At 43.4% G+C, this 27,920-nt stretch overlaps 1 protein-coding gene across 14 annotated transcripts in view; it reads left to right on the forward strand.

Moving 5' to 3' along the window:
- Window positions 1–27,920, forward strand: part of LOC109899286 (LIM zinc-binding domain-containing Nebulette) — a 111,590-nt gene that overhangs the window by 80,735 nt on the left and 2,935 nt on the right. For 7 of the 14 annotated variants that reach the window (XM_031836281.1, XM_031836288.1, XM_031836287.1 and 4 more), the window contains 43 exons: window positions 2,406–2,516; window positions 2,873–2,977; window positions 3,178–3,288; window positions 3,460–3,567; window positions 4,487–4,597; window positions 4,780–4,890; window positions 5,149–5,256; window positions 5,902–6,012; window positions 6,147–6,257; window positions 6,393–6,503; window positions 7,076–7,180; window positions 7,429–7,539; window positions 7,645–7,755; window positions 8,040–8,147; window positions 8,509–8,619; window positions 8,777–8,887; window positions 9,066–9,176; window positions 9,600–9,710; window positions 9,840–9,950; window positions 10,053–10,163; window positions 12,100–12,207; window positions 12,469–12,579; window positions 12,664–12,774; window positions 13,793–13,903; window positions 14,560–14,661; window positions 16,901–16,999; window positions 17,611–17,724; window positions 20,281–20,385; window positions 20,515–20,619; window positions 20,975–21,082; window positions 21,346–21,456; window positions 21,671–21,784; window positions 21,936–22,046; window positions 23,830–23,934; window positions 24,042–24,140; window positions 24,265–24,369; window positions 24,706–24,798; window positions 25,563–25,652; window positions 26,060–26,164; window positions 26,755–26,932; window positions 27,251–27,292; window positions 27,405–27,497; window positions 27,703–27,852. In XM_031836281.1, coding sequence (XP_031692141.1) covers window positions 2,406–2,516; window positions 2,873–2,977; window positions 3,178–3,288; window positions 3,460–3,567; window positions 4,487–4,597; window positions 4,780–4,890; window positions 5,149–5,256; window positions 5,902–6,012; window positions 6,147–6,257; window positions 6,393–6,503; window positions 7,076–7,180; window positions 7,429–7,539; window positions 7,645–7,755; window positions 8,040–8,147; window positions 8,509–8,619; window positions 8,777–8,887; window positions 9,066–9,176; window positions 9,600–9,710; window positions 9,840–9,950; window positions 10,053–10,163; window positions 12,100–12,207; window positions 12,469–12,579; window positions 12,664–12,774; window positions 13,793–13,903; window positions 14,560–14,661; window positions 16,901–16,999; window positions 17,611–17,724; window positions 20,281–20,385; window positions 20,515–20,619; window positions 20,975–21,082; window positions 21,346–21,456; window positions 21,671–21,784; window positions 21,936–22,046; window positions 23,830–23,934; window positions 24,042–24,140; window positions 24,265–24,369; window positions 24,706–24,798; window positions 25,563–25,652; window positions 26,060–26,164; window positions 26,755–26,932; window positions 27,251–27,292; window positions 27,405–27,497; window positions 27,703–27,852 — 4,669 coding nt within the window. The other 7 variants (XM_031836282.1, XM_031836283.1, XM_031836284.1 and 4 more) reach the window with 7 other exon arrangements.

Below are 27,920 nucleotides of genomic sequence, written 5' to 3' on the forward strand. Positions count from 1 at the left end.
ATGTTATTTGTCACATACACATGGTTAGCAGATGTTAATGCGAGTGTAGCGAAATGCTTGTGCTTCTAGTTCCGACAATGCAGTAATAACGAACAACTAATCTAACTAACAATTCCAAAAAACTACTGTCTTATACACAGTGTAAGGGCATAAAAATATGTACATAAGGATATATGAATGAGTGATGGTACAGAGGAGCATAGGCAAGATACAGTAGATGGTATCGAGTACAGTATATACATATGAGATGAGTATGTAAACAAAGTGGCATAGTTAAAGTGGCTAGTGATACATGTATTACATAAGGATGCAGTCGATGATATAGAGTACAGTATCTACGTATGCATATGAGATGAATAATGTAGGGTAAGTAACATTATATAAGGTAGCATTGTTTAAAGTGGCTAGTGATATATTTACATCATTTCCCATCAATTCCCATTATTAAAGTGGCTGGAGTAGAGTCAGTGTCGTTGACAGTGTGTTGGCAGTAGCCACTCAATGTTAGTGGTGGCTGTTTAACAGTCTGATGGCCTTGAGATAGAAGCTGTTTTTCAGTCTCTCGGTCCCAGCTTTGATGCACCTGTACTGACCTCGCCTTCTGGATGACAGCGGGGTGAACAGGCAGTGGCTCGGGTGGTTGATGTCCTTGATGATCTTTATGGCCTTCCTGTAGCATCGGGTGGTGTAGGTGTCCTGGAGGGCAGGTAGTTTGCCCCCGGTGATGCGTTGTGCAGACCTCACTACCCTCTGGAGAGCCTTACGGTTGAGGGCGGTGCAGTTGCCATACCAGGCGGTGATACAGCCCGCCAGGATGCTCTCGATTGTGCATCTGTAGAAGTTTGTGAGTGCTTTTGGTGACAAGCCGAATTTCTTCAGCCTCCTGAGGTTGAAGAGGCGCTGCTGCGCCTTCCTCACGATGCTGTCTGTGTGAGTGGACCAATTCAGTTTGTCTGTGATGTGTATGCCGAGGAACTTAAAACTTGCTACCCTCTCCACTACTGTTCCATCGATGTGGATGGGGGGGTGTTCCCTCTGCTGTTTCCTGAAGTCCACAATCATCTCCTTAGTTTTGTTGACGTTGAGTGTGAGGTTATTTTCCTGACACCACACTCCGAGGGCCCTCACCTCCTCCCTGTAGGCCGTCTCGTCGTTGTTGGTAATCAAGCCTACCACTCTTGTGTCGTCCGCAAACTTGATGATTGAGTTGGAGGCGTGCGTGGCCACGCAGTCGTGGGTGAACAGGGAGTACAGGAGAGGGCTCAGAACGCACCCTTGTGGGGCCCCAGTGTTGAGGATCAGCGGGGAGGAGATGTTGTTGCCTACCCTCACCACCTGGGGGCGGCCCGTCAGGAAGTCCAGTACCCAGTTGCACAGGGCGGGGTCGAGACCCAGGGTCTCGAGCTTGATGACGAGCTTGGAGGGTACTATGGTGTTGAATGCCGAGCTGTAGTCGATGAACAGCATTCTCACATAGGTATTCCTCTTGTCCAGATGGGTTAGGGCAGTGTGCAGTGTGGTTGAGATTGCATCGTCTGTGGACCTATTTGGGCGGTAAGCAAATTGGAGTGGGTCTAGGGTAGGGTGGAGGTGATATGGTCCTTGACTAGTCTCTCAAAGCACTTCATGATGACGGATGTGAGTGCTACGGGGCGGTAGTCGTTTAGCTCAGTTACCTTAGCTTTCTTGGGAACAGGAACAATGGTGGCCCTCTTGAAGCATGTGGGAACAGCAGACTGGTATAGGGATTGATTGAATATGTCCGTAAACACACCGGCCAGCTGGTCTGCGCATGCTCTGAGGGCGCGGCTGGGGATGCCGTCTGGGCCTGCAGCCTTGCGAGGGTTAACACGTTTAAATGTCTTACTCACTTCGGCTGCAGTGAAGGAGAGACCGCATGTTTTCGTTGCAGGCCGTGTCAGTGGCACTGTATTGTCCTCAAAGCGGGCAAAAAAGTTATTTAGTCTGCCTGGGAGCAAGACATCCTGGTCCGTGACTGGGCTGGGTTTCTTCCTGTAGTCCGTGATTGACTGTAGACCCTGCCACATGCCTCTTGTGTCTGAGCCGTTGAATTGAGATTCTACTTTGTCTCTGTACTGGCGCTTAGCTTGTTTGATAGCCTTGCGGAGGGAATAGCTGCACTGTTTGTATTCAGTCATGTTACCAGACACCTTGCTATGATTAAAAGCAGTGGTTCGCGCCTTCAGTTTCACACGAATGCTGCCATCAATCCACGGTTTCTGGTTAGGGAATGTTTTAATCGTTTACTTTTACTAAAGTAGTATTTTACTGGATAACTTTCACTTTTATTTGAGTCATGTTCTATTAATGTATCTTTACTTTTACTCAAGTATGACAACTGGATACTTTTTCCACCACTGTCTTTTGTTGCTGTTGTTTTCCAGACAAAATACAAAGAAGCAGGGAAGAAAGAGGCCTCCACTTCTCTCTACTCCACCTTACCAGAGACTTTGGAGACCCAGCACGCCAAAGAGGCTTCCCAGCTACAGAGTGAGGTAAGAACATGGGCTGCCCATCTGATGTCTGTACATTACATTTTTTGTCATAACTAATTCAGAGGAAACCCTTCCTGTTACTGACAAACATCCATTAAATCAGTTTCAAACATCAGTGTGCCTGTCCATCTAATGGAATAAAGCCTGAGCGTTCTAAGATGAAGCAAATCTCTACCTGTGTTATTTGAGTGCTCCAATGCCTTTACCATAAATAACTACACTATTGGATGTTTCTTTAGGGTAAGCCATCGTTTTTTATTCCTGTCTTTGTTGTTGAGCAGCAACTCTCCTACTTTACTTTGTTTGCTGAAGCACAGAGGCCTACCTCAACTCACATCCATTACTTTGTTTTCCAGCTCAAATACAAAGGTGAGAAAGTCTTCTCTGGATCGGCTTACTCTCAACTCCCTGAGACGATGGAGACAGAGAGAGCTCGGGAGCTCACAGAGATGCAGAGCGAGGTGAGCACAAATTTTCCTCAAAGACATGAATATTAATGCTGATAGGAACATTGCGAATTTGATAGGAATACTTACAAATCTTTATGAATATATCAGCGTTATCCACAGAGTAACTAAATACGACTTAATCGTGTCATTTGTGGAAGTATAATTTTAGGTTCATGTTAAAAGCCATCATGGATTCATTGTCTTTTCTTTAGCTCAAGTACAAACAGAGTGGGAAGAAGGGCATGTCCCAAAGCGTCTATTCCGTACTAGCAGATACCATGGAGACCCAATTTGTCAAAAATGTTTCTGAACTGCAAAGTCAGGTGAGAAGAGCAGCCGGTTCACATAGATTTTCGTACTACAATGACAATGTTTGTGAGAGAAGCAATTTCCAGATTTTATGGCTGTTGCCGAAGATAAACCTCTGATATGGAGTTGAAGTCAATCACGGTATATGTGGTTTATCTGCATTGGTTTGAATGATTTTCTTTCAGACTAAGTACAAGAAGGCAGGGAAGAATAAGGCAAAGTCTCTCTACTCTGTGTTGCCAGAGACTCTGGAGATCCAACATGCCAAGCAGGTCTCCCAGCTTCAGAGCCAGGTACAGTACAGTAGGCCTAGAGCACGAACACTGACGTCCCCTCACCACACTTATAGAACATCTCTGCTTTATCAGTGGCACGGCTAATGAAATAAGCACTTACTGCAGGGGCGAACCCTAACTTACAATTATTTTATCTTATTCATGCATTGATGTCTATAGACGGGTTGGTTGTTTAGCAACAAAACCGACACATGCGCAACTATGGGGCAAAACAGATGGGGTAGTCTTAGTTTGTTGACAACATGTAAACTATATTTTATCTCCAATGTTTATTGAAAACATAAATACATTAGCATATTGAGCACTTCCTGTCTCTCAAATACATCGTTACAGTTGTTGGTTAGCTAGCTAACGAATTTTGGTCATAATATCTTGTTCTTGATACCATGTCTTATTTAGAGATGTTTTGACTCATTTCATGTCAATGCTAATATTAGTATTATTAGCATTAACATGACATCAGTCAAAACACCTCAAAACAAGACATGGTATCAAGAACAAGATAAAACAAGCTGAAATGAGACACGTACGATTCTTGTCATTGTTGATAGATACAGTGGGGCAAAAAAGTATTTAGTCAGCCACCAGTTGTGCAAGTTCTCCCACTTAAAAAGATGAGAGAGGCCTGTAATTTTCATCATAGGTACACTTCAACTATGACAGACAAAATGAGAAAAAAAATCCAGAAAATCATATTGTAGGATTTTTTATGAATTTATTTGCAAATTATGGTGGAAAATCTACAAAATCTACAAATTTGACTTCAGTAGATGTTAGGATTCGCCATTTAGTCCCACACTCTTTCTAATGATTAAGTATGTTAAAATTGAGGTTTAATTACATTTCACTTCTGGTAATTCAATATTGTGTTGTAGCTAGAAATGCTACATCAATGATTTTGCTTCCTCTATTCCAGCTCAAATACAAGGATGCCGGGAAAAGGGAGATGTCCACTTCTCTTTACTCTGTTCTCCCCGAGACGGCAGAGACTCATTTAGCCAAAGAGCACTCTGAAATGCTGAGCGAGGTACAAAATAGTATAGTCATGCCAACACAACAGCCAAATACTGTGGATTTTGCCTCCTCTCATGTCCTCCATTTTACTGATCAACAATTAAATGTATTGATTAGACAGAAGCATTTAAATATAGTTTTCGTATGTGCCTATTGAAATAGGGACATGAAACATGCATTATGACTTCGTTCTAGGTGAAGTATAAAAAGGAGGGTAAAGAAGGCATTTCCTCAAGCCTTTATTCTCTACTCCCGGAAACAGCAGACACTCAGTTTGCCAAACAGATGTCAGAAATACAGAGTGAGGTACAGCATCTGTTTTACCACTAAATCAACTATTTGACTATTTCTGGTTTATTCTCGTTTGCAAAAAAAAATTATGCGTGTGTTGTTGTCAGGTTCTTGTGAATTTGTTTCCTCTCTTTACGAATGTCACAAAAAAAGTTACTATTCTGAAATTAGTTAGTAATTTCTTTCATGTATTTCCATGTCAACCTTTCAATTTCTCAAAACCAAAAATTACTTGCTCTTAAACCTTTGAGGATATGTTTTGTACTTTTCCAGTTAAAGTACAAAAGATACATTGAGGAACTGCCCGATACCTTGTACGCACTACTGCCTGAAACCATGGAGACCAAGTTCGCAAAAGAAATGACTCAAGAAATGTCTCAGGTGGGGCTCACAGGGTTGTTTTAAAATGTGTGATAAAAAAAGCAACTCCACTCACACAAACTAAGCTGCTGTCCTGAAATGTCGTTTGCTTTTCATGGCCAACAGTAACAGCTTGCTCCATCTTGGTAAAATAAATATATATAAAAATGTACCTTTTAGATTTGATTGGGTAGCTTGTGACTTGTAGCTTGTGTGTGGAATTATTCCTCTTCTTGATTTCTTCTGAAAGCCTTTACTGTGCTGGTTGTAGTCAAAACTACTGCATTGTAAACATTTAATAAAGGGGTTGTAGACTATTAGAATGTTTGGATAGGGGAAGAAATATAGCCATAAATGATGACCTTAACATAGACTTTAAACAGAGACTAAGTTGAACGGTCTATTTTGGTAGGGTATTGGCTTGGGCTGTGGGGTCTGTTTAAAGACAGGCAGGTTGGTGGTAGGGTTTTGGCTTGGGCTGTGGGGGTCAGTTTAAAGACAGGCAGGTCGAGAGATAAGAGGAGACACTTAGAGGGAGGATGGACAGTCGAGGCCCATGTGTATGGAACTGATAACAACCACCAATGACATTCAATGACAGTCAATAATTGCCACTGACTCTAGAACTGAGATTTGCAAATTAATGTGTGTGTGTGTGGGCGGCAGGCCAAGTACAAGGAGGCAGGCAAGCAGCAGGCCTCCACTTCTCTCTACTCCACCTTACCAGAGACTTTGGAGACCCAGCACGCCAAAGAGGCCTCCCAGCTACAGAGCAAGGTGAGTCACACACACACATAATTCATGGGGTCTGTATTCGAGTGCTTTATATGCTACCAGTGCTTTTTTGCATCATGCCTTTTTCTGGCTGATAATGAGCTTTTACAACATTCAGTACTTCTTTTTTTTGACAGAATATCTATAAAGAGGGAGGCAAAAAGGACATGTCAACTTCCTTGTATTCTCAACTTCCTGACACAATAGAGATCCAGTTTGCCCGAGAGCTTACAGAGCTCCAAAGTGAGGTAGCTAGCTAGAACACTTCAAATCATCTTACTGTGATTCTGTCTACTAAGCTTATTTGCACCAATGCAATCCATGTCATCATTTGGTTACATCATCTAAAGGAACAAGTGTAATGCTTTTTTTATGTCCATCAGAACAAGTATAAAGAAGATGGGAAAAGGAGTCTTTCGACAAGCGTTTATTCTCAACTAGCAGAGACCAAGGAGACGCAGTTTTTGAAAGCCGTTTCTCAACTCCAGAGTGAGGTAAGACTTTAGATAACAGACTTTGGTGACACTACTTGAACCCTTCATCATGGGCGAAACAACAGTGTCATGTTTTATGTTGCCCAACAGATTATTAATACAGTCGTGACAGCTGGTGTCGGATTATGACAACTGATTTTACACTGTTATGACACCAACGATGTTTATACCAGCTAAATGGCGCCGCAAACGAATGTATTGTGTAATGACAGTGTAAAGTACGTTTTAATAAACTGACATCAACTGTCATGATTGTTTAAGACATCTGTTGTGTCATGACGGATGGTCTGTTATGTAATGACGGATGGTCTGTTATGTAATGACGGATGGTCTGTTATGTCATGACGGATGGTCTGTTATGTCATGACGGATGGTCTGTTATGTCATGACGGATGGTCTGTTATGTCATGACGGATGGTCTGTTATGTCATGACGGATGGTCTGTTATGTCATGACGGATGGTCTACGTAAAATGTAACCGACTTTTTCAAGATTTGAGTGGGAAACTTTTAGGAAGCACGTAAAGATGTAGCAGACCTTGGAAACTAAAAAAACATAACTTTGTGTTTTAGAAAAAGTATAGAGAGGCAGTAAAGAAGCAAATATCTCTCTATGCCACCTTACCAGAGACTTTGGAGACCCAGCACGCCAAAGAGGCTTCTCTGCTACAGAGTGAGGTAGATTAACAGTGTACTTTTACACATCTACCGTCACATGTACACTTATATACAGTATACTTTCATATGTAGTGTACAAATATGGTTATGGTATAGTTTATTACACTGATACAGTATTCCATACATTAAGACGTTATGGCTCATATAGATATATTCATCTATTCAGATCCTCTAGTATCCCTCAGAATAAATGTGTTTTCTGATCGTAATCATCATGATCACCATAGACGTTGTTTTTCCTTCTCTAGCTGAAATACAAGCAAGGTGGCAAAAAGGGGTCCTCCAGTTCTCTGTACTCCCTGCTTCCAGAAACGACAGAGACCCAACTAGCCAAAGAGCACCGTGATATTTATAGTGAGGTAAGGCATCATGAAAAATGTATGTCAACAAGCCTTTTTGCAAAAACATCCATTGAAAAGACACATTACCTGGATCCACAGAAATCAAAGAGATGTGTTTTTCAGGTGAAATACAAAGAGGATGGTAAACAGAAGCTTTCCAACAGCCTGTATTCCTTGCTGCCAGAAACAGTGGACACACAATTTGCCAAGCAGCAATCAGAATTCCGAAGTGAGGTAAAGTGTTTTGTTGTTGTTGCTCAGATGACTTTACTGTTTCATTTTGATTAGTCAATGTAGAATGTCTATCTATACCTGTTCCATAAAAGTTATGTTGTAAAATATTCCTTCTAATGTCTAGCTGAAACATGTAGTTCTTCATTTTGATCATCTTACTATAGGAATCCTTTGTTTGTGTCTCCTTGCATTCACTCATTACCAACTGAAACAGTTTCATCTTGATTTTCAATCCTGACAAAAATACTTTATTCATTTTTGTCAACACTTTCTGTACCTTTCAGCAAAATTACAAAAGTGACACCCAGGAACTGTCCAATTGCTTGTACGCACTACTGCCTGAAACCATGGGGACCAAGTTTGCTAAAGAAATGTCTCAAGAAATGTCTCAGGTGCAGCTCACAGTGTTGTTCTACTAACTGTGTGATGACAAACCAGCAGCTTCCATCACACTCCTGTGTGGTATCACAGCAGATGCCTCCTCTATCTCCTCTCTTAAATAGACCTAGACAACCTGCCTTATTGATAAGCATGTCTCTCTACGCTCTCTTCTTAAGTGGTGAAAGAGACGGTGATAAGATACAGTGACAATGTTTATGCAAAGTTTAAGCAAAGTGCATTTAGCAAGTCGTTGAAAAGAGGGAACATTTTATTCAGCACATTGTAATTCATAAGTTGTATGTCAATGTTGATATAAGAAATTACTCATTACCTATTATGTGGGATAATATCATGTCGTATTTTGTCTTCTAGTCTAAATACAAGGAGGCAGGGAAGAAAGAGGCCTCCACTTCTCTCTACTCCACCTTACCAGAGACTTTGGAGACCCAGCACGCCAAAGAGGCTTCCCAGCTACAGAGTGAGGTAAAGGTCTATTTGCCTCATACTATATTCCACCAATTCTAAGATACACATAAAGGCAGTGTTTTTAACCGTACTTACTCATTTTGAAATAAATGCTGTGCTAAGTGAAAATATCATCCTAGGGCTTAATGAGGGCTCCAATTGGTTGTCTTTCCAGAACAAGTACAAGGAGAATGTGAAACTGACCCAGTCCAGTAGTCTGTACTCTCAGCTCCCCCAGACTACAGAGACCCAGTTTGCTGCCAAAGTCTCTGACCTACAGAGCGAGGTAAAGAACAAACAGCTTGGGCTTAACACTAGTGACAGTGAAGGTTTTTATTATTGATTATATTATTGATTATTTCTAAGTCACCCCCAATAACACCTGACTAACAACAGATCCCCAGTGTCTAAATCCAAAAGTCAAACTGAGTCCAATTCTTGGTTTCTTCCCATTGGTGTCCTAGAACAAGTACAAAGAGGAAGGTAAGAAGAGTATCTCTACCTGCATTTACTCTCAACTACCAGAGACCAAACAGACCCAGTTTGTGAAGGCTGTGACCGAACTTCAGAGTGAGGTTAGACTTGGATGCTCTTGATTGTTTTGCCACTTCCTTTCTATTTAGTTGCTGTCTTAAGTATACTGAACAATAATAATTACAGACAAAAGTTATGTTCCGGCAAGTTCCAATGACTACACTGTATGGCAGTATTTACCAACTCCAGTCCTCCAGTAACCCCAACAGTACACATTTTTTGTTGTAGCACAGGACAAGCACACCTGATTCAACTTGTCAACTACTCATCAAACCTTCAATTAGGTGAATCAGGTGAGTTTGTCTGGGGCTACAACAAAAATGTGTGCTGTTGGGGTGCTGGAGGACCGGAGTTGGAAAACACAGCTGATAAATAGATATGGTAGATATCATCTCTATTTGATAACAGTTAGTGTGCTGACAAGGAAATTCAGAAATAACATGATTGTTTTCATTGCATCGCAGACTAAATATAAGGAAGCAGGGAAGAAAGAGGCCTCCAGTTGTCTCTACGCCCTGTTACCAGAGACTATGGAAACCCAGCACGCAAAAGAGGCTTCTCTGTTACAGAGTGAGGTAGACAAGTCAACAATGTTATCAGTCTCAGGTGTCCTCAGTTTTACAGAATTAGCATTCCCAATAAAACTGCATTTCTTAATCATTTTTCATTGAAATTGAAGCATACACACACCTCTTCTTCTCCAGAATAAGTACAAAGAAGGCAGTAAAAAGGAGAGTTTGACCTGCCTGTACTCTCAGCTTCCAGAAACCACTGAGATTCAGTTTGCTAAAACAGTGACAGAACTGCAGAGTGAGGTGGGTGGATGGATGGATGTTACTGTAGTACAACAGGCTATGATAATGGACTGATACAAGATCAAAATGGCAGTTTTGTTCTGAACTTGTTGTGTCTTTCAGAATAAATACAAACAGAAAGGGAAACAGGAGATATCCAGCAGCATTTTCTCCCAGCTGCCGGGGACAAAGGAGATAGAGTTTGCCAAACAGATTTCAGAAATGCAGAGCGAGGTAAACTAGGCGCGCACGTGTGTCAATATGTCTTGACTCTGAGTATTTGCAGTATACGTTTTGTACATGCATTTAAAAATCAAATGTACTCTATATTTCTATTTGTGTGAAAATATATAAATGGTATATTTTACAAAACATTTTATGAAGAAAATATATGCTGTGTAATATATGCATTTTCAGATGATATGTACTGTAGATTTTAATGTATGTGTTCTTGAAAAAGATATACAGTTGAAGTCAGAAGTTTACATACACTTAGCTTGGCGTCATTAAAACTCGTTTTTCAACCACTCCACAAATTTCTTGTTAACAAACTGTAGTTTTGGCAAGTCGGTTAGGACATCTACTTCGTGCATGACACAAGTAATTTTTCCAACTATTGTTTACAGACAGATTATTTCACTTATAATTCACTGTATTGCAATTCCAGTGTGTCAGAAGTTTACAAACACTAAGTTGACTGTGCCTTTAAACAGCTTGGAAAATTCCAAAAAATAATGTCATGGCTTTAGAAGCTTCTGATAGGATAATTGACATAATTTGAGACAATTGGAGGTGTACCTGTGGATGTATTTCAAAGCCTACCTTCAAACTCAGTGTCTCTTTGCTTGACATCATTGGGAAAATCAAAAGAAATCAGCCAAGACCTCAGAACAAAAATTGTAGACCTCCACAAGTCTGGTTCATCCTTGGGAGCAATTTCCAAATGCTTGAAGGTACCACGTCCATCTGTACAAACAATAGTACGCAAGTATAAACACCATGGGACCAGGCAGCCATCATACCGCTCAGGAAGGAGAAGCATTCAGTCTCCTAGAGATGAATGTACTTTGGTGCGAATAGTGCAAGTCAATCCCATAACAACAGCAAAGGACCTTGTGAAGATGCTGGAAGAAGCAGGTACAAAAAGTATCTATATCCACAGTAAAACGAGTCCTATATTGACATAACCTGAAAGGCCGATCAGCAAGGAAGAATCCACAGCTCCAAAACCGCCAATAAAAAGCCAGACTACGGTTTGCAACTGCACATGGGGACAAACGTCATACTTTTTGGAGAAATGTCCTCTGGTCTGATGAAACAAAAATAGAACTGTTTGGCCATAATAACCATTGTTATGTTTGGAGGAAAAAGGTGGAGGCTTGCAAGCCGAAGAACACCATCCCAACCGTGAAGGATGGCATCATCACGGGGATGGCATCATCATGTTGTGGGGGTGCTTTGCTGCAGGAGGGACTGGTGAACTTCACAAAATAGATGACAACATGAAGAAGGAAAATGATGTGGATATAGTGAAGTAACCTCTCAAGACATCAGTCAGGAAGTTAAAGCTTGGTCGCAAATGGGTCTTCCAAATGGACAATGACCCCAAGCATATTTCCAAAGTTATGGCTTAAGGACAGCAAAGTCAAGGTATTGGAGTGGCCATCACAAAGCTCTGACCTCAATCCCATAGAAAATTTGTGGGCAGAACTGAAAAAGCGTGTACGAGCAAGGAGGCCTACAAACCTGACTCAGTTACACCAGCTCTGTCAGGAGGAATGGGACAATATTCACCCAACTTATTGTGGGAAGCTTGTGGAAGGCTACCTGAAACGTTTGACCCAAGTTAAACCATTTAAAGGCAATGCTACCAAATACTAATTGAGTGTATGTAAACTTCTGACCCACTGGGAATGTGATGAAAGAAATAAAAGCTGAAAATAAATCATTCTCTCTACTATTATTCTAACATTTCTCATTCTTAAAATAAAGTGGTGATCCTAACTGACCATTTTTACTCTGATTAAATGTCAGGAATTGTGAAAAACTGAGTTTAAATGAATTTGGCTAAGGTGTATGTAAACTTCCGACTTCAAGTGTACATAGAATGGTATATATTTTTCAAACATTCTGGTTGGGTTTTGGGGGGGGTATCCTTTTTGATTTTCAGCAAAATTACAAAAGTGACACCCAGGAACATTCCAATTGCTTGTACGCACTACTGCCTGAAACCATGGAGACTAAGTTTGCTAAAGAAATGTCTCAAGAGATGTCTCAGGTGCGGCTCACAGCGTTGTTCTACTAACTGTGTGATGAAAAACCAGCAGCTTCAATCACACTCCTGCAGAATGGCTCTATGTTAGTCATAGACTTACCATATCAACTACTGCAGCCAGCATCAAATAGCTCAAATATTCCAGTTGTTGCTTCTATGCTGAGTTTTTTCTAAAGCTGATTGTTTCTAGATGGGTTCTTGGTGGAGTTGAGAGGAAGGATCATCAGAGCCATGAAGAGTTCACAATGTTGTTGTTGTTTTCAGAGGAAATACAAAGAAGCTGGGAAAAAGGAGATGGGCAACTCTCTGTACTCCCTCATGCCCCAGACCAGTGAGATCCAGCATGCCAAAGAGCTCTCCCAGCTCTACAGCCAGGTATACTGGGTGGGTGGGTGGGTGCGTTGTTTATAATACATATTGTCAAACAGTATGTGCCATGAGGTTCCCTTCTTGTTTCAGAAAAGCTACAAAGAAGAGGGTAGGAAGGACACAGGCCACAGTCTGTACTCACAGATGCCCCAGACCATTGAGACTGCATTTGCTAAAGAAGTGTCAAAGCACCAGAGTGATGTAAGCATGCCAGTATCTGGTCCACAGCTGTAGTCCATGTTTCTGTCTGGTTTTTTTGTGTCCAGCTTGATGCTATGATATACCTGAATATCATCAAGTCTGAGACACCTGCTAAAGGAGGATAGCATAACTATGTGCTGGATCAGTGCTCATACAGAAGTCCAGGTGGAATGCCCTGTAATTTGAGTGGATCACACAGCCCAACCAATCTCTTACCCCTAACACTCTTCAGTGCCAATGGATTGGACAAGGGAGTGGGTATCAAGGTGCCCAACCAGGCGTGAGGCTGAGGGGAACAGCTGTGATGTCTACTGTTCTGCAGGCAGACCCACTGACCCAGACACACCTCCTCTGTCTGTCTCAGTCCACTCTCTGTCAGGCTCAGTCTGTCTCTGTCTGGCTCAGTCTGGCTCTGTCTCTCTGTCTCTCTCTCATTGGCTCAGTCTTTCTCTGTCTCACTCTTTGTCTCAGTCCACTGTCTGTCTCTGTTTCTCTCTGTTTCTCTCTGATTGGCTCAGTCTCTCTGTCTCTGTCTGTCTCTGTTTCTGTCTGGCTCAGTCTCTCTCTGTCCCAGTCTCGGTCTGGCTCAGTCCGCTCTATGTCTCTGTCTCTCAGTCCGGTCTCTGTCTCTGTCTGTATCTCTCTCCCTAACACCGATCAGAGGTTTGAGGTGATCAACAAATGCTTAGTGTATTATTCAGATTTGTATTTCTACACAACCCACTTGATCTATTCTTCCATCACTCCATTTCCCAAAGAGCTATAACACTGGCGCCCATCACCTCTCAGTGCCCTGTGACTGGTTCATACCAGAGGTATCATACCTGGATAACGAGCTGTTATTCTTTAGCTGCATATTGTTAACGTTCACCCTCCTGCTAAATGATTAACGCTTAGATGGGAATCTTGTGTACTGTGTGTGGGTGGGTGGTGTATCCATTCCAGGGTCTCATGTAATCAGCACGTTGAATAAGTAATGGTTTTCTGGCCCTTCTCTCTGGTCTGTCGTCCTCTCCAGAAACTGTACAAGGAGAAGTACAACGCGGAGAAAGGCCTGTCCACTTACACCACCATGGAGACCTTACCAGAGGTCTCCCACGCTATGGAAGTCAACAAACAGCAGAGCGAAGTAATTACCCACAATGCAATTCCCCTGATACAAACTGTTTTATGTTTATAATGAAGAAATAGTGAATAAGAGAGACAGGACAGTAAGGAGGAGGGTTTGTTAGAAGGGAGTTGGCCAGATTTGAACCTGGTTACATGTACTCTAAGGCAGCAGCGGTAACTATTATATTGCTGTAGGTCACACAAGCTACAATCATGGGAAATGTTCTGGTTTAGGCTAGCTAGTTGTTGTCACTTGTGCTGTATAAAATACATTTGTCTGAAGTTTTAGTCAACGTGAATATGAATCCATGGAAAAATGAAGTGCACACAAATGCAGATTTGATCCACATTCTGCATGCTTGGTTGAGGTCAGGGATTTTTGTGTGCCAATATCCCATAATGGATTCTGAGGGCCCTCTGGCCACGTTGCTCATTTGAGAGTTGTCAGTATGCATCAACATCACCCAGGGAAAAGTGGGCCAAAGGATCCGACTGATTGTTCCCATTGATCGTTCTAATGTCTATCACTAGGCTTAATCTCTCTGTTACAGAAATATCAACCAGTGAGGAGACATTGCATTTTGACACAGAATGTTACAGTACACAAATTATGATGAAAAAATGAATCGCTCTGCAAATAATCCTAACACTTCCTTCCCTCCTCCCTGCCTTCAGGTCAACTACAGGACAGGAAAACAGGAACACCACAATTTCACCACGTTGGCGGACAGACCTGATATCCTGAACGCCAAACAGGCCACTGAACTGGCCAGCGACGTGAGTTCTTGTCAAATCAAACTTTTTCTGAAGTGCATTTACAGAAAATACAATATAATATATACAGTTGAAGTCGGAAGTTTACATACACTTAGGTTGGAGTCATTAAAACTTGTTAAACAAACTATAGTTTTGGCAAGTCGGTTAGGACATCTACTTTGTACATGACACAGGTAATTTTTCCAACAATTGTTTACAGACAGATTATTTAACTTACAATTCACTGTATCACAATTCCATTGGGTCAGAAGTTTACATACATTAAGTTCACTGTGCCTTTAAACAGCTTGGAAAATTCCAGAAAATGATGTCATGGCTTTAGAAGCTTCTGATAGGCTAATTGACATAATTTGAGTCAATTGGATGTGTACCTGTAGATGTATTTCAAGGCCTACCTTCAAACTCAGTGCCTCTTTGCTTGACATCATGGGAAAATCAAAAGAAATCAGCCAAGACCCCAGAACAAAGATTGTAGACCTCCACAAGTCTGGTTCATCCTTGGGAGCAATTTCCAAATGCCTGAAGGTACCACATTCATCTGTACAAACAATAGTACGCAAGTATAAACACCATGGGACCTCTCAGCCGTCATAACGCTCAGGAAGGAGACGCATTCTGTCTCCTAGAGATTAACGTACTTTGGTGTCGAAAAGTGCAAATCAATCCCAGAACAACAGCAAAGGACCTTGTGAAGATGCTGGAGGAAACAGGTACAAAACTATCTATATCCACAGTAAAACGAGTCCTATATTGACATAACCTGAAAGGCCGATCAGCAAGGAAGAAGCCACTGCTCCAAAACTGCCATAAAAAAAGACAGATTACGGTTTGCAACTACACAAGGACGGAGATCGTACTTTTTGGAGAAATGTCCTCTGGTCTGATGAAACAGAAATAGACCTGTTTGGCCATAATGTTGGAGGAAAAAGGTGGAGGCTTGCAAGCCGAAGAACACCATCCCAACCCGTGAAGCACGGGGGTGGCAGCATCATGTGGTGGGGGTGCTTTGCTGGAGGAGGGACTGGTGCACTTCACAAAATAGATGGCATCATGAGAGAGGAAAATTATGTGGATATATTGAAGCAACATCTCAAGACATCAGTCAGGAAGTTAAAGCTTGGTCACAAATGGGTCTTCCAAATGGACAATGACCCCAAGCATACTTCCAGATTTGTGGCAAAATGGCTTAAGGACAGCAAAGTCAAGGTATTGGAGTGGCCATCACAAAGCCCTGACCTCAATCCTATAGAACATTTGTGGACAAAACTGAAAAAGTGTGTGTGAGCAAGGAGACCTACACACCTGACTCAGTTACACCAGCTCTGTCAGGAGGAATGGGCCAAAATTCACCCAATTTATTGTGGAAGGCTACCCAAAACGTTTGACCCAAGTTAAACAAATGTAAGGCAATGCTATCAAATACTAATTGAGTGTATGTAAACTTCTGACCCACTGGGAATGTGATGAAAGAAATAAAAGCTGAAATAGATAATTCTCTCTACTATTATTCTGACATTTCACATTCTTAAAAAAAAGTGTTGATCCTAACTGACCTAGACAAGGAATTTTTACTCTGATTAAATGTCAGGAATTGTGAAAAACTGAGTTTAAATGTATTTGGCTAAGGTGTATGTAAACTTCTGACTTCAACTGTATATATATTATATTTTTTAGTCTTTCGTTTTTTTTATGAAAAGGTGTTGGACATGGTGTTGATTTACCTCACTCTAGTCCCAAGATTAGACGAGGGTCACACTTTAGATTCAGAACTAGATAGATGTTAACGATTCATATCTAAGCAAAGTCCGACTACATAATGGTGATAAAAGGACCTTACATCATGTGTTCTGCCATAAATGTTATTGTCACCCTTTATATAGCATATGATAACTGCTTGTGAATAATGTATGAAACATCTTTATAGTTCTTATGAAGGGTTTATGAAGGCTTTATTAAGCAGTTCATTTACAGTGGGACACACAACTTTTCTTGTGCTGTGTGGGTGAGGCAGTGTGTGGGTAGCAGCACTCATCAAATATTCAACACCTCCACTGCTCTACCACCACATCGACAGTCCCAGTCCTGGTCCCTAGCTGGGATCTCTCTCTCATACACACAGTCTGTTTCATTTAGGGAGAAGCCCATGAACATAACACGGAGAGAATATATACTGAATAGCAAAGCCCTTTCATAGTGTATCTCTGCTTGCCCTTGTTTCTCTGGTTCCTCTGGTTCACAGGTGTCCTATAGGAGTAAAACTAAGCATGAAATCTACAATGATGTCCTGGGAAGATCTGATATCGAGCATGCCAAAGTGGCCTCCAAACTCGCTAGCTTGGTAAGATAATAAAACATTCCATATATGTGTGTGTGTGTGTGTGTGTGTGTGTGTGTGTGTGTGTGTGTGTGTGTGTGTATCATTGACTGGAGAATTAGTTTGTCTCCAACCATAAAGGGAAGGAGCTAAGGAAAGGATACAATGAAAAGAGATGGTTTAAGTGTATTGCGACAAAACCATGCATCTCGATACTGTTCTGACACACCCTTCTGCCACTGTTAATGAGACAAGGGAAGGAGACAATTTTATTGAGACGGGGCCATGTAGTTTTTAGTGTTCTGTCCTTCGGCCACTGTTTAATGAAAGGACATTCATGCCTGGCCTGGTCCCAGACCTGCTGGGTCCCCTGGTTTAGCACCACAGATGTGCTTTGTCATGACTGCTGGGCGGAGAGCTGAATGGGGAGGAGGGGGAGGTGGAATGCTGAGGGGGAGAAAGATGGGAGGATAAGGGGGTAATGGTGTGTGTGCCTCATTTCTGCTGTCGCTGTGTGTACTCACATATCTCTGTCTCACTCTCTCCCTCTCACACACACACACACACACACACACACACACACACACACACACACACACACACACACACACACACACACACATAACACACATCAGGTGCACTACAAGGAGAAGTTTGAGAGGGAGTTCAAGGGTCAGAAGCCCCAGTACAACCCCAGCAACTGTGTGTCCTTCAAACACACACAGGCTGCCCACGCTCTCACCAGCCAGGTGGGTCTCCAACGCGCCCTGTCCGTCCCCACACAAACCCCAGTCACGTGGTGCACTTACAGTTGAAGTTGGAAGTTTACATACACCTTACACAATTCCTGACATTTAATCCCGGTAAAAATTCCTTGTTTTAGGTCAGTTAGGATCACAACTTTAATTTGAGAATGTGAAATGTCAGAATAATAGAAGAGAGAATGATTTATTTCAGCTTTTATTTCTTTCATCACATTCCCAGTGGGTCAGAAGTGTACATACACTCAATTAGTATTTGGTAGCATTGCCTTTAAATTGTTTAACTTGGGTCAAACGTTTCCGATAGTCTTCCACAAGCTTCCCACAATAAATTGGGTGAATTTTGGCCCATTTCTCCTGACAGAGCTGGTGTAACTGAGTCAGGTTTGTAGGCCTCCTTGCTCGTACACGCTTTTTCAGTTCTGTCCACAAAGTTTCTATGGGATTGAGGTCAGGGCTTTGTGATGGCCACTCCAATACCTTGACTTTGTTGTCCTTATAAGGCTATTTTGCCACAACTTTGGAAGTATGTTTGGGGTCATTGTCCATTTGGAAGACCCATTTGCGACCAAGCTTTAACTTCCTGATGTCTTGAGATGTTGCTTCAATATATCCACATAATTTTCCTTCCCTCATGATGCCATCTATTTTGGGAAGTGCACCAGTCCCGCCTGCAGCAAAGCACCCCCACAACATGATGCTGCCACCCCCGTGCTTCATGGTTGGGATGGTGTTCTTCGGCTTGCAGGCCTCCCCCTTTTTCCTCCAAACATAACGATGGTCATTAAGTTCTATTTTTATTTCATCAGACCAGAGGTCTTTGTCCCCATGTACAGTTGCAAACCGTAGTCTGGCTTTTTATGGCAGTTTTGGAGCTGTGGATTCTTCCTTGCTGAGCGGCCTTTCAGGTTATGTCGATATAGGACTTGTCTTACTGTGGATATAGATACTTTTGTACCTGTTTCCTCCAGCATCTTCACAAGGTCCTTTTCTGTTGTTCTGGGATTGACTTGCACTTTTTGCACCAAAGTATTTTCATCTCTAGGAGAGAGAAGCTCCTTCCTGAGCGTTATGACGGTTGTGTGGTCCCATGGTGTTTATACTTGCGTGCTATTGTTTGTACAGATGAACGTGGTACCTTCAGGCATTTGGAAATTACTCCCAAGGATGAACCAGACTTGTGGAGGTCTACAATTTTTGTTCTGAGGTCTTGGGTGATTTATTTGGATTTTCCCATGATGTCAAGCAAAGAGGCACTGAGTTTGAAGGTAGGCCTTGAAATACATCCACAGGTACACCTTCAATTGGCTCAGTTGTTGTCAATTAGCCTATCAGAAGCTTTTAAAGCCATGACATAATTTTCTGGAATTTTCCAAGCTGTTTATAGGCATAGTCAACTTAATGTATGTAAACTTCTGACCCAATGGAATTGTGATACAGTGAATTATAAGTGAAATAATCTGTCTGTAAACAATTGTTGGAAAAATGACTTGCTTGTGTCATGCACGAAATAGATGTCCTAACCAACTTGCCAAAACTATAGTTTGTTAACAAGAAACTTGTAGAGTGTTTGAAAAACGAGTTTGTGATGACTCCAATCTAAGTGTATGTAAACTTCCGACTTCAACTATATACCCTTTTCACACTATTGCACCGGCCCTAACTGTGCTGTGCTGACTCTGATTTTCTTCCCACATTGTCCTTTCCAACACAGTTCTGGCCATTATGGCGGATGCGTAACCTGGGGCATGTTCAGCAGGACACAACTTTCAGATAGAAATAAGCTATGTAGAACAGTCATGTTTTTCTACATGCCTCTCTGACATGTAGAATAAGGAATCACGCCGGCTCTATTTGTAGCATTTCTATCTGCAACGTTCAACAACGTTTGGCTACTGAATGTGGCAGCTCAGCTGTGCTCGGCTCAGTAGTTGGGTATTACAGTACACTCCTCCAATGTCCCTTCAGAAACAGCCTGTAAATGGAACCTCAATGGGACACCCCCCTCAGCTCCTCTCCAGTCTCCTGGGTTTGTTCCATTGAGGTTCCTATGTTTTATTGCTTTCATCGTGCACTTAGCTAAAATTCAGGCTGCCGTGTTAGCAGTTTCCATGGGAACCTTTTAAAGGCAAATGGAGGGTTTGGTTGAAACTAAAGAGAGTGGGGCCCTTTGGATGAGAAGCTGTAGCCTGCGCTGTGAGGATGAAAGTTCCCATGTCAGACGTCTTAGGATTTGAGAACAGATTTCCTGTGTATTTACCAGGGTTGGTGTTACTGTCATCTCAATTCAGTCAATTCAGGAAGTGAATTGACATTGAAAGCATCCTCACTAAAAACAATGGGCCATTTTTGTTGACTTGAATTAAAACGAGAATAGACCCCAAGCCAGTTGTACCACTCCCGTGGGGATGAGTGAGGTGAATCCTCTGTTTACCTCACAGAATCCTCACATTGCTTCCTCGACCATGCCTTGCAACCCCCCGCATGTGAAGGACAACACTCATTTCAGGAAGGTTTCTATCTGTGTTGGTTTGTTCTCTACAGGTGAAGTATAAGATCAACCAGAACCAGGTGATCGAAGGATCCATGGACCTGCCCAACCTACTACAGCTGAAACACGCTCTACACGCCAGCAAGCTGCAGAGCAACGTAAATGTTTCCCTCTCCCTGATACAGATCAGAACGTCTAGTAACCCTCCTAGAGAGCCGCCGAATATGCACTGTGCAGGCTTTTGATCCAGCCCTGCTCTAACAAACACCTGTCCTCTGTCTATTCAGATAGAGTACAAGAAGAAGTACGAGCAGTCTAAGGGACACTACCATATAGCACTGGACACAGCAGAACAGCTCCACCACAGGGAGAATGCGGTACTGCACAGCCAGGTGGGTATAGTAAGAGACTCCTCACGCTGTGGTCTATACTACCATGGGGTTTACTGAAACAATGTTTCAACGCTGAGGGCCAAAACATCTAAATGAGCCTGAGGTGGAACGGCGTGGATCTCCCGGATGTTTTTTAAAAAGTTAACTGGCCTGTGTGGCTCTGTTGGATAAGGGTGGCGTTAGCAGCAAGGTTGTAGGTTCCCCTCCTGCAGTGATCACATACCCACACAACAAATGTATGCACTCCCTGTACTGTAAGGTACATATATTATACTGTATATTATAACTCCCACACACGTTATCGATCGTCGATGTTTCTGCCTCTTGTGGTTTAATGGATGTGCTTCCCTAACAGGTGAAATACAAGGAAGAGTATGAGAGAAACAAAGGCAAGTCCCAGATGGAGTTTGTGGACACACAGTCTTACAGAGTGTCCAAGGAGGCTCAGAAAATGCAAAGCGAGGTGGGTGACACACCTGTCTTTACTGTAATGATGTAACATGCTGGTGTGTGTGTGTGTGTGTGTGTGTGTGTGTGTGTGTGTGTATGTGTGTGTGTGTATGTGTGTGTGTGTATGTGTATGTGTATGTGTGTGTGTGTGTGTGTGTGTGTGTGTGTGTGTGTGTGTGTGTGTGTGTGTGTGTGTGTGTGTGTGTGTGTGTGTGTGTGTGTGTGTGGTAATGACAGAAGGGTGATGGCGTGCCTTTTTTCCCCCACTGACATCAGAGAGAGTACAGGAAGGAATATGATGACCACATCCGGGGCAAGGCCCTAGTGGATGTTGACCTGACCCCTGGATACCTGACTGCCCGCCACGCCAGCAACGTCCTGAGTGAGGTCTGTGCCAACATAGCCCTCTATGATATTTTAAAGGGATAGTTCATCTCAAAATCACATGTCTCTATATTTCAAATGTTGTCTTAAGTCTGAGTCCATTTTGTCATCTGCTGAAATGCACCATCTACACATACATTCAGTTAGAATTCAAAAACATTTCCTTGATTGGGAATGTCCATTCTAGTAATGATATTTCTATGGCTGGTGCCTACAGAAGGAGTACAGGAGGGAAGGACTGGAGGTGAAGGGGAGGGGGCTCTCAGGGCTGGGATTGGAGGACACACCAGAACTGATACGGGCTAAAAACGCCAGCCACATCCTCAATGAGGTACAGTTTTGATTCAAAACTCATCTTTCACTTTCACAGTTTTTTTACTTCTTGGAATTTACACACACACACACTTCACTTTTGTGACGCACAATATCACACCATCATTACATTATGTGAGAATTAAGCAGTGTTGAATCTGTCCCTCTAGAAAGAGTACCGCAAGGACCTGGAGAATGACATCATGGGTAAAGGCATGGAGATCAGTGGTGACGTGTTGGAGATGCAGAGGGCCAAGAAGGCGACAGAGTTAACCAGCCAGGTAGGGCCCAACCCATACCACTAGTTAACCAGCCAGGTAGGGCCCAACCCATACCGCTAGTTAACCAGCCAGGTAGGGCTCAACCCATACCACTAGTTAACCAGCCAGGTAGGGCCCAACCCATACCGCTAGTTAACCAGCCAGGTAGGGCCCAACCCATACCACTAGTTAACCAGCCAGGTAGGGCCCAACCCATACCACTAGTTAACCAGCCAGGTAGGGCCCAACCAATACCACTAGTTAACCAGCCAGGTAGGGCCCAACCCAAATCACTAGTTAACCAGCCAGGTAGGGCCCAACCCATTCCACTAGTTAACCAGCCAGGTAGGGCCCAACCCATACCACTAGTTAACCAGCCAGGTAGGGCCCAACCCATACCACTAGTTAACCAGCCAGGTAGGGCCCAACCCATACCACTAGTTAACCAGCCAGGTAGGGCCCAACCCAAACCACTAGTTAACCAGCCAGGTAGGGCCCAAACCATACCACTAGTTAACCAGCCAGGTAGGGCCCAACCCATACCACTAGTTAACCAGCCAGGTAGGGCCCAACCCATACCACTAGTTAACCAGCCAGGTAGGGCCCAAACCATACCACTAGTTAACCAGCCAGGTAGGGCCCAACCCATACCACTAGTTAACCAGCCAGGTAGGGCCCAACCAATACCACTAGTTAACCAGCCAGGTAGGGCCCAACCCAAACCACTAGTTAACCAGCCAGGTAGGGCCCAACCCATTCCACTAGTTAACCATCCAGGTAGGGCCCAACCCATACCACTAGTTAACCAGCCAGGTAGGGCCCAAACCATACCACTAGTTAACCAGCCAGGTAGGGCCCAACCCATACCACTAGTTAACCAGCCAGGTAGGGCCCAACCCATATCACTAGTTAGGCCCAGCTCCATTTCTCTACCTAGCCCCTACAACTTTGGTCTGCATAGGTAAAAGCATTATGGTGGAAGCTCTGCTTAGTCTTAATAGGAGTCTAAGTAGAGCCATCATCATATTGCTTACAACTATCCAAAGCCTTTGGTATATGTAGACCCTAGGAGGCTGGTGTGGTGAGTTATAGGAGGATGGGTTCATTGTAATGGCTGGAATGTTACAAATGGAATGGCATCAAACACATGGAAACCACGTTAATTAATTCCTTTCCAACCATTACAATGAGCCCACCCTCCTTTAACTGCTCCCACCAGCCTCTTCTGAACTAGACAGGAGAGACAAAGGGTTAGAGGCTGAAATGGAACCAGTCACATTTGTCATATTTTAAATTCTCAATATTTCAAATGTGACGCAGCAGTAAAGTATCACATCTGCTTTGTGGCAGTTTTTTCCATCTGAGAACACCTGCTCTCTTTTACAGACCTGCCCACAGTAATACTAATCAGCTCCACAGTCATTATAATCAGGTAAAATAACAGGCAGCAGATGGACCCGTCCAGCCTCAGGGCTCCATTACATAACCGCAACGCACACAGACAACGTATGGTCTTCCCTCATCACTTATAGATGAGTCTAAGCATCGTCCGTCTGCATCGCTGTCTTATGAAACCACCTCATAAAACATTAATTTTACAGACTATATTGTGTCTATTTAGTTTCACTCTAAAACAAAACCTTCATTTGAGACCTTGATCGTGTTCCTTGGGGCACACAGTAGCAAACGTTATGCAACAGGAAACCAGTGTTACTGTCATGATGCTTTTAATATCCTGTTGTTGCTAAGCTAACCTAAGTCTGTTCGTGTACTGTAAGTGTTAGTCTGTGTTGGACTTTTTCAGGCCTCCTACAAGCAGACAGCCCAGCTGAGGGAAAGCTCGTACGGTACGGTGACGGACACACCAGAACTACTGCACGCCGCCTACATGAAAGATGTCTACAGTCAGGTAGGGCTACCTCTCAGTACTGCATGCCACCATGAGTAGCCCTTTATGTTGCACTAATGAATGGGACATGTGCTTTAATGGAGTGTCAATCTCTCGGCTTTATGCAGAAGAAGTACAAGGATGAAGCAGAGAAGCTGAAGGGTTCGTATGGGTTCGACACCCCCGAGATGGAGAGAGTGAAGAACAACCAGAGAAACATCAGCTCAGTGAGGGACACAGTACACACACACACACACACACACACACACACACACACACACACACACACACACTTTTAGAACTTGCAGTATTATCTGTCTACACAGTTGCCCTTTTGCTCTAAACCTCCAGTGTCGGTATGCTTGGGACTCAAAGCTGCACAGAAGCCTGATGTCTTCTGTCACCGACACGCCAGAAATCATCCTCGCCAGAGAGAACACAAAGAAAATCAGTGATGTAAGATGTAATCCTTTGTTCTACACAACCATGTACTGTACATATAGTCCTTGGATCTTATGAACTACAGTATGTTGCTGTAAGTTAGATCTGTACCTAGATCTGTTCCTAGATCTGTTCCTAGATCTGAACCTAGATCTGAACCTAGATCTGTATCTAGATCTGAACCTAGATCTGTATCTAGATCTGAACCTAGCTCTATTATGTACTTGGCTTTCTTATTTTACTTTCAATATTATGATGAGTGTTGATGGGAATAATTTTTATGACCTTTGTACGGTGAGCAAGTTAACAGTGCCACTGTAAGATTGTGTGACGGCTCTGTTCCATGTCCAGGTGAAATACAGAGAGGGGGTGGGGAGCGGGACGGCAGTCATGGAAACCCTTGACACGGAGAGGGTCCGCAGGAACCAGGAGAACATCAGCTCGGTGAGAACCATCATTTAGGTAGATAGTTCCAATGGTTATATTTGAGAAGAGATTGGAAGCTTTACATTAGAGTGTTTTGAGACCAGCGTGCAGCGCGATGTGTTCAGAGAGAATTGTGGCACAGAGAGATAGAGGGGAAGAGAGAGAGAGAGACCTGAGAAACATGGCTCGGTGAGAACCTTTGACCTCACAGGAAGGGCTTGTTTTGAAAACTGGTTTCATCTGGTTTTGTTTGGGTTTTCTACAGCTTCATTGCTGCAAACTAAAAATGACAAACGGCAGACACACTGAACAACCATTTAGTTACTGATACAATGCCTACCATTGAATTTGCTCCTGGCATTACATTTAAACTCCTCAAAAGATACAGGCCCTTGGTTTGTTATTGAACACTATTTTGGTCTGAAACTCTGTCCTGTCCCGCCTGACACAGACAGCCTTTCACACTGGTCCTGGTCCAGTCTAAGTCATTACAGCCATTAGTGGACCCTGCTGAACAATCCCCCATTGAGGGAGCAGAGCAGACGGGAGGGACACAGGGTCCCAGCCAGGCAGCCCAGGACCTCTGGAGCCATGGCAACTGAACTGGGACACTGTTTTCACCCAGCTGCCAATCACTAATGATACCTAGGAGGCTAAATCTGGCATGGGACGTCATAATAATGTAATATTCTGGTTGAAAACTGGTTTTATGGTTGTGGAGACAGATAAACTCTGACTTGTGAATGTTGTTTTAATGTTGTGTGAATGTCGTGTGACCACAGGTGAAGTATAAAAAGCAGCTGCAGGCCACCAGTGTGGGAGTCACCCCAGAGTTGGAGAGAGTCCGTCAGAACCAGGAGAACATCAGCTCGGCAAGTCACATAGGATGCACCTGAAATGACAACCTATCAGGGGAGGATGACTCATAATAATGACTGAAACGTAGCAAATGGAATGACATCAAACCATTCCACAAATTCCACTCCAGTCATTACCACCAGCCCGTTCTCCCTGATTAAGGTGCCACTGATTCTGGTCAGATGAGCTTTCATATCAGGGGCATCAAACTCATTTTGGCCTGTGGGCCGCATCAGGTCTTCACCGAGGTCCGTGGGGTCACATTTAAAATCGGTCAGTAACCTCCTGTGCAACATGTATGTGGGCTCTGACTGCAAGCTGTGCCCTATGTCGTGGAAATGGCACTACATTTTAGATTCAACAAAACCCAGGTGGGAGTGTGCTGGTGAGGATGACCATGCTTATCTTTTGTGTGTTCCAGGTGAAGTACCAGCGCGGGATGAAAGAGATGAAGGGCCGGTCCTGCAACGAGTTGGACACGCCCGAACTGAGGCGTGTCAGGAAGTCCCAGAACGATATCTCCATGGTAGAGCTCAGGTTACCATGGCGATTGCGTAGACCATGGAGCGAGTTAACACGTGTCAAGCACACTGCGGGTGGGACTGCTGCACTTTTAACCCACAGAGCTAAAGAGTTAACAGCATGGCTGTTACCATTAATGATGGAGCCCTAATGAGCGTGTGTTTGTGAGCGTGTCTGTGAGTGTGTGTTTTACTAATAAAAATATTTGTACATGGTTACTTGTGTGGAGTTTTTTTGCATACTGACCAAAATGCACCCTTTTCTGTCTGACCAAAATGCACACTGGTTGTGTGTGGTTGTGTGTGTTTGTGTGTGTGTGTGTGTGTGTGTGTGTGTGTGTGTGTGTGTGTGTGTGTGTGTGTGTGTGTGTGTGTGTGTGTGTGTGTGTGTGTGTGTGTGTGTGTGTGTGTGTGTATGGGCATTGGGCATTGGCACATGTGTTTTTATGCGTTTGACAGGGGATTTGCCTGGTGTGACATAATTTCATAAATGTGTTAATGCACATCAATAATGTTCCTCTCATTAAGCTGCCACATAAAACTCTGACTTGTTATCGTGAAGCTGAAAAGGTGCCCCCCATATTTGCTTTGCCAGGCGAAATACCACGAGGACTTTGAGCGGACTAGGGGCCGAGGCTGCACCCCAGTGATGGAGGACCAAAGCATGGAGAGAATGCACCACCGGAACAAGCTGATGATGAGCGAGGCAGCCTACAAGGGAGTGCACCCACAGGTGGTGGAGATGGACAGGAGACCTGGAGGCATCATCGTAGGTGAGCAGCACACACAATGGCAGGCACCACACGTCCTCAAAAAGGATTTGACCTTAAAGAGTCCGAGGAATTTGTGATGTCCTTTGAACAAGGTTTTTCAATTACATTTGCTGTCTAGTGTCTAGCAATTAGGGGTTGTTTAGTGTCAGTGACAACAAGGATCCAAGCCCAGATGTGTCCACGTTACATTTGCTGTCTAGTGTCTAGCAATTAGGGGTTGTTTAGTGTCAGTGACAACAAGGATCCAAGCCCAGATGTGTCCACGTTACATTTGTGGAAACAGAAAAGATCCATTGTGACAAGTTTCTCACTCTGCAGACGGAAGCTCCACATTGGACTCTACTCACCTGGCCCGAAACTGTATGTGTTTACTCTCTGTAATCTACATGACTTAAGCTGTGGATTTCTGTTGTCTTCCTGTCTTTTCTCTGTAAGTCTAAATGACCTTTTCCTGACCTTTCCCCTGTCAAAGACCTTAAGGTGTGGCGGACGGACCCAGGCTCAATCTTTGACTTTGACCCTGTGGAGGATAACATTCAGTCTAAAAGTCTCCACAGACTGTCTGGTACTGCAAAACCCTACAACATGCTTTCATCTCCCTCCACACTTTCCTGTATCCTCCTCCTGCTCCACTCATCTCTTCTACATTCTACATTCATTTCCTCCTCCTTACGTTCTCTGTTTATTTTCTTTCCATTGCCTCGCTCTGTTATTTTCCTCACTGTTGTTTTTCCTACTGTCTCTGTCGCCCTCTTGTGGCTGTGCATCAGAGCGTGCGAGCCGCCTCACCCGGCAGCAGTCTCAGCAGTCGGTGCACTCGCAGGCCCAGTCCGTGAGTTCACTGGCCTCTGCCTCTGACCTGTGGGACAAAAGCCTGTCTGTCTGCAGCAGCAGCTCCGCACTGCAGTCCCAGGACAGAGGTAGTCAGAGCTCAGTCAGAAAAATGTAAACATATAGACACTTAGAAATGAGATTTTTGACATTTTAG

This window comes from Oncorhynchus kisutch, linkage group LG11 (genome assembly GCF_002021735.2).
Source record: "Oncorhynchus kisutch isolate 150728-3 linkage group LG11, Okis_V2, whole genome shotgun sequence".
Classification (NCBI taxonomy): domain Eukaryota; kingdom Metazoa; phylum Chordata; class Actinopteri; order Salmoniformes; family Salmonidae; genus Oncorhynchus; species Oncorhynchus kisutch.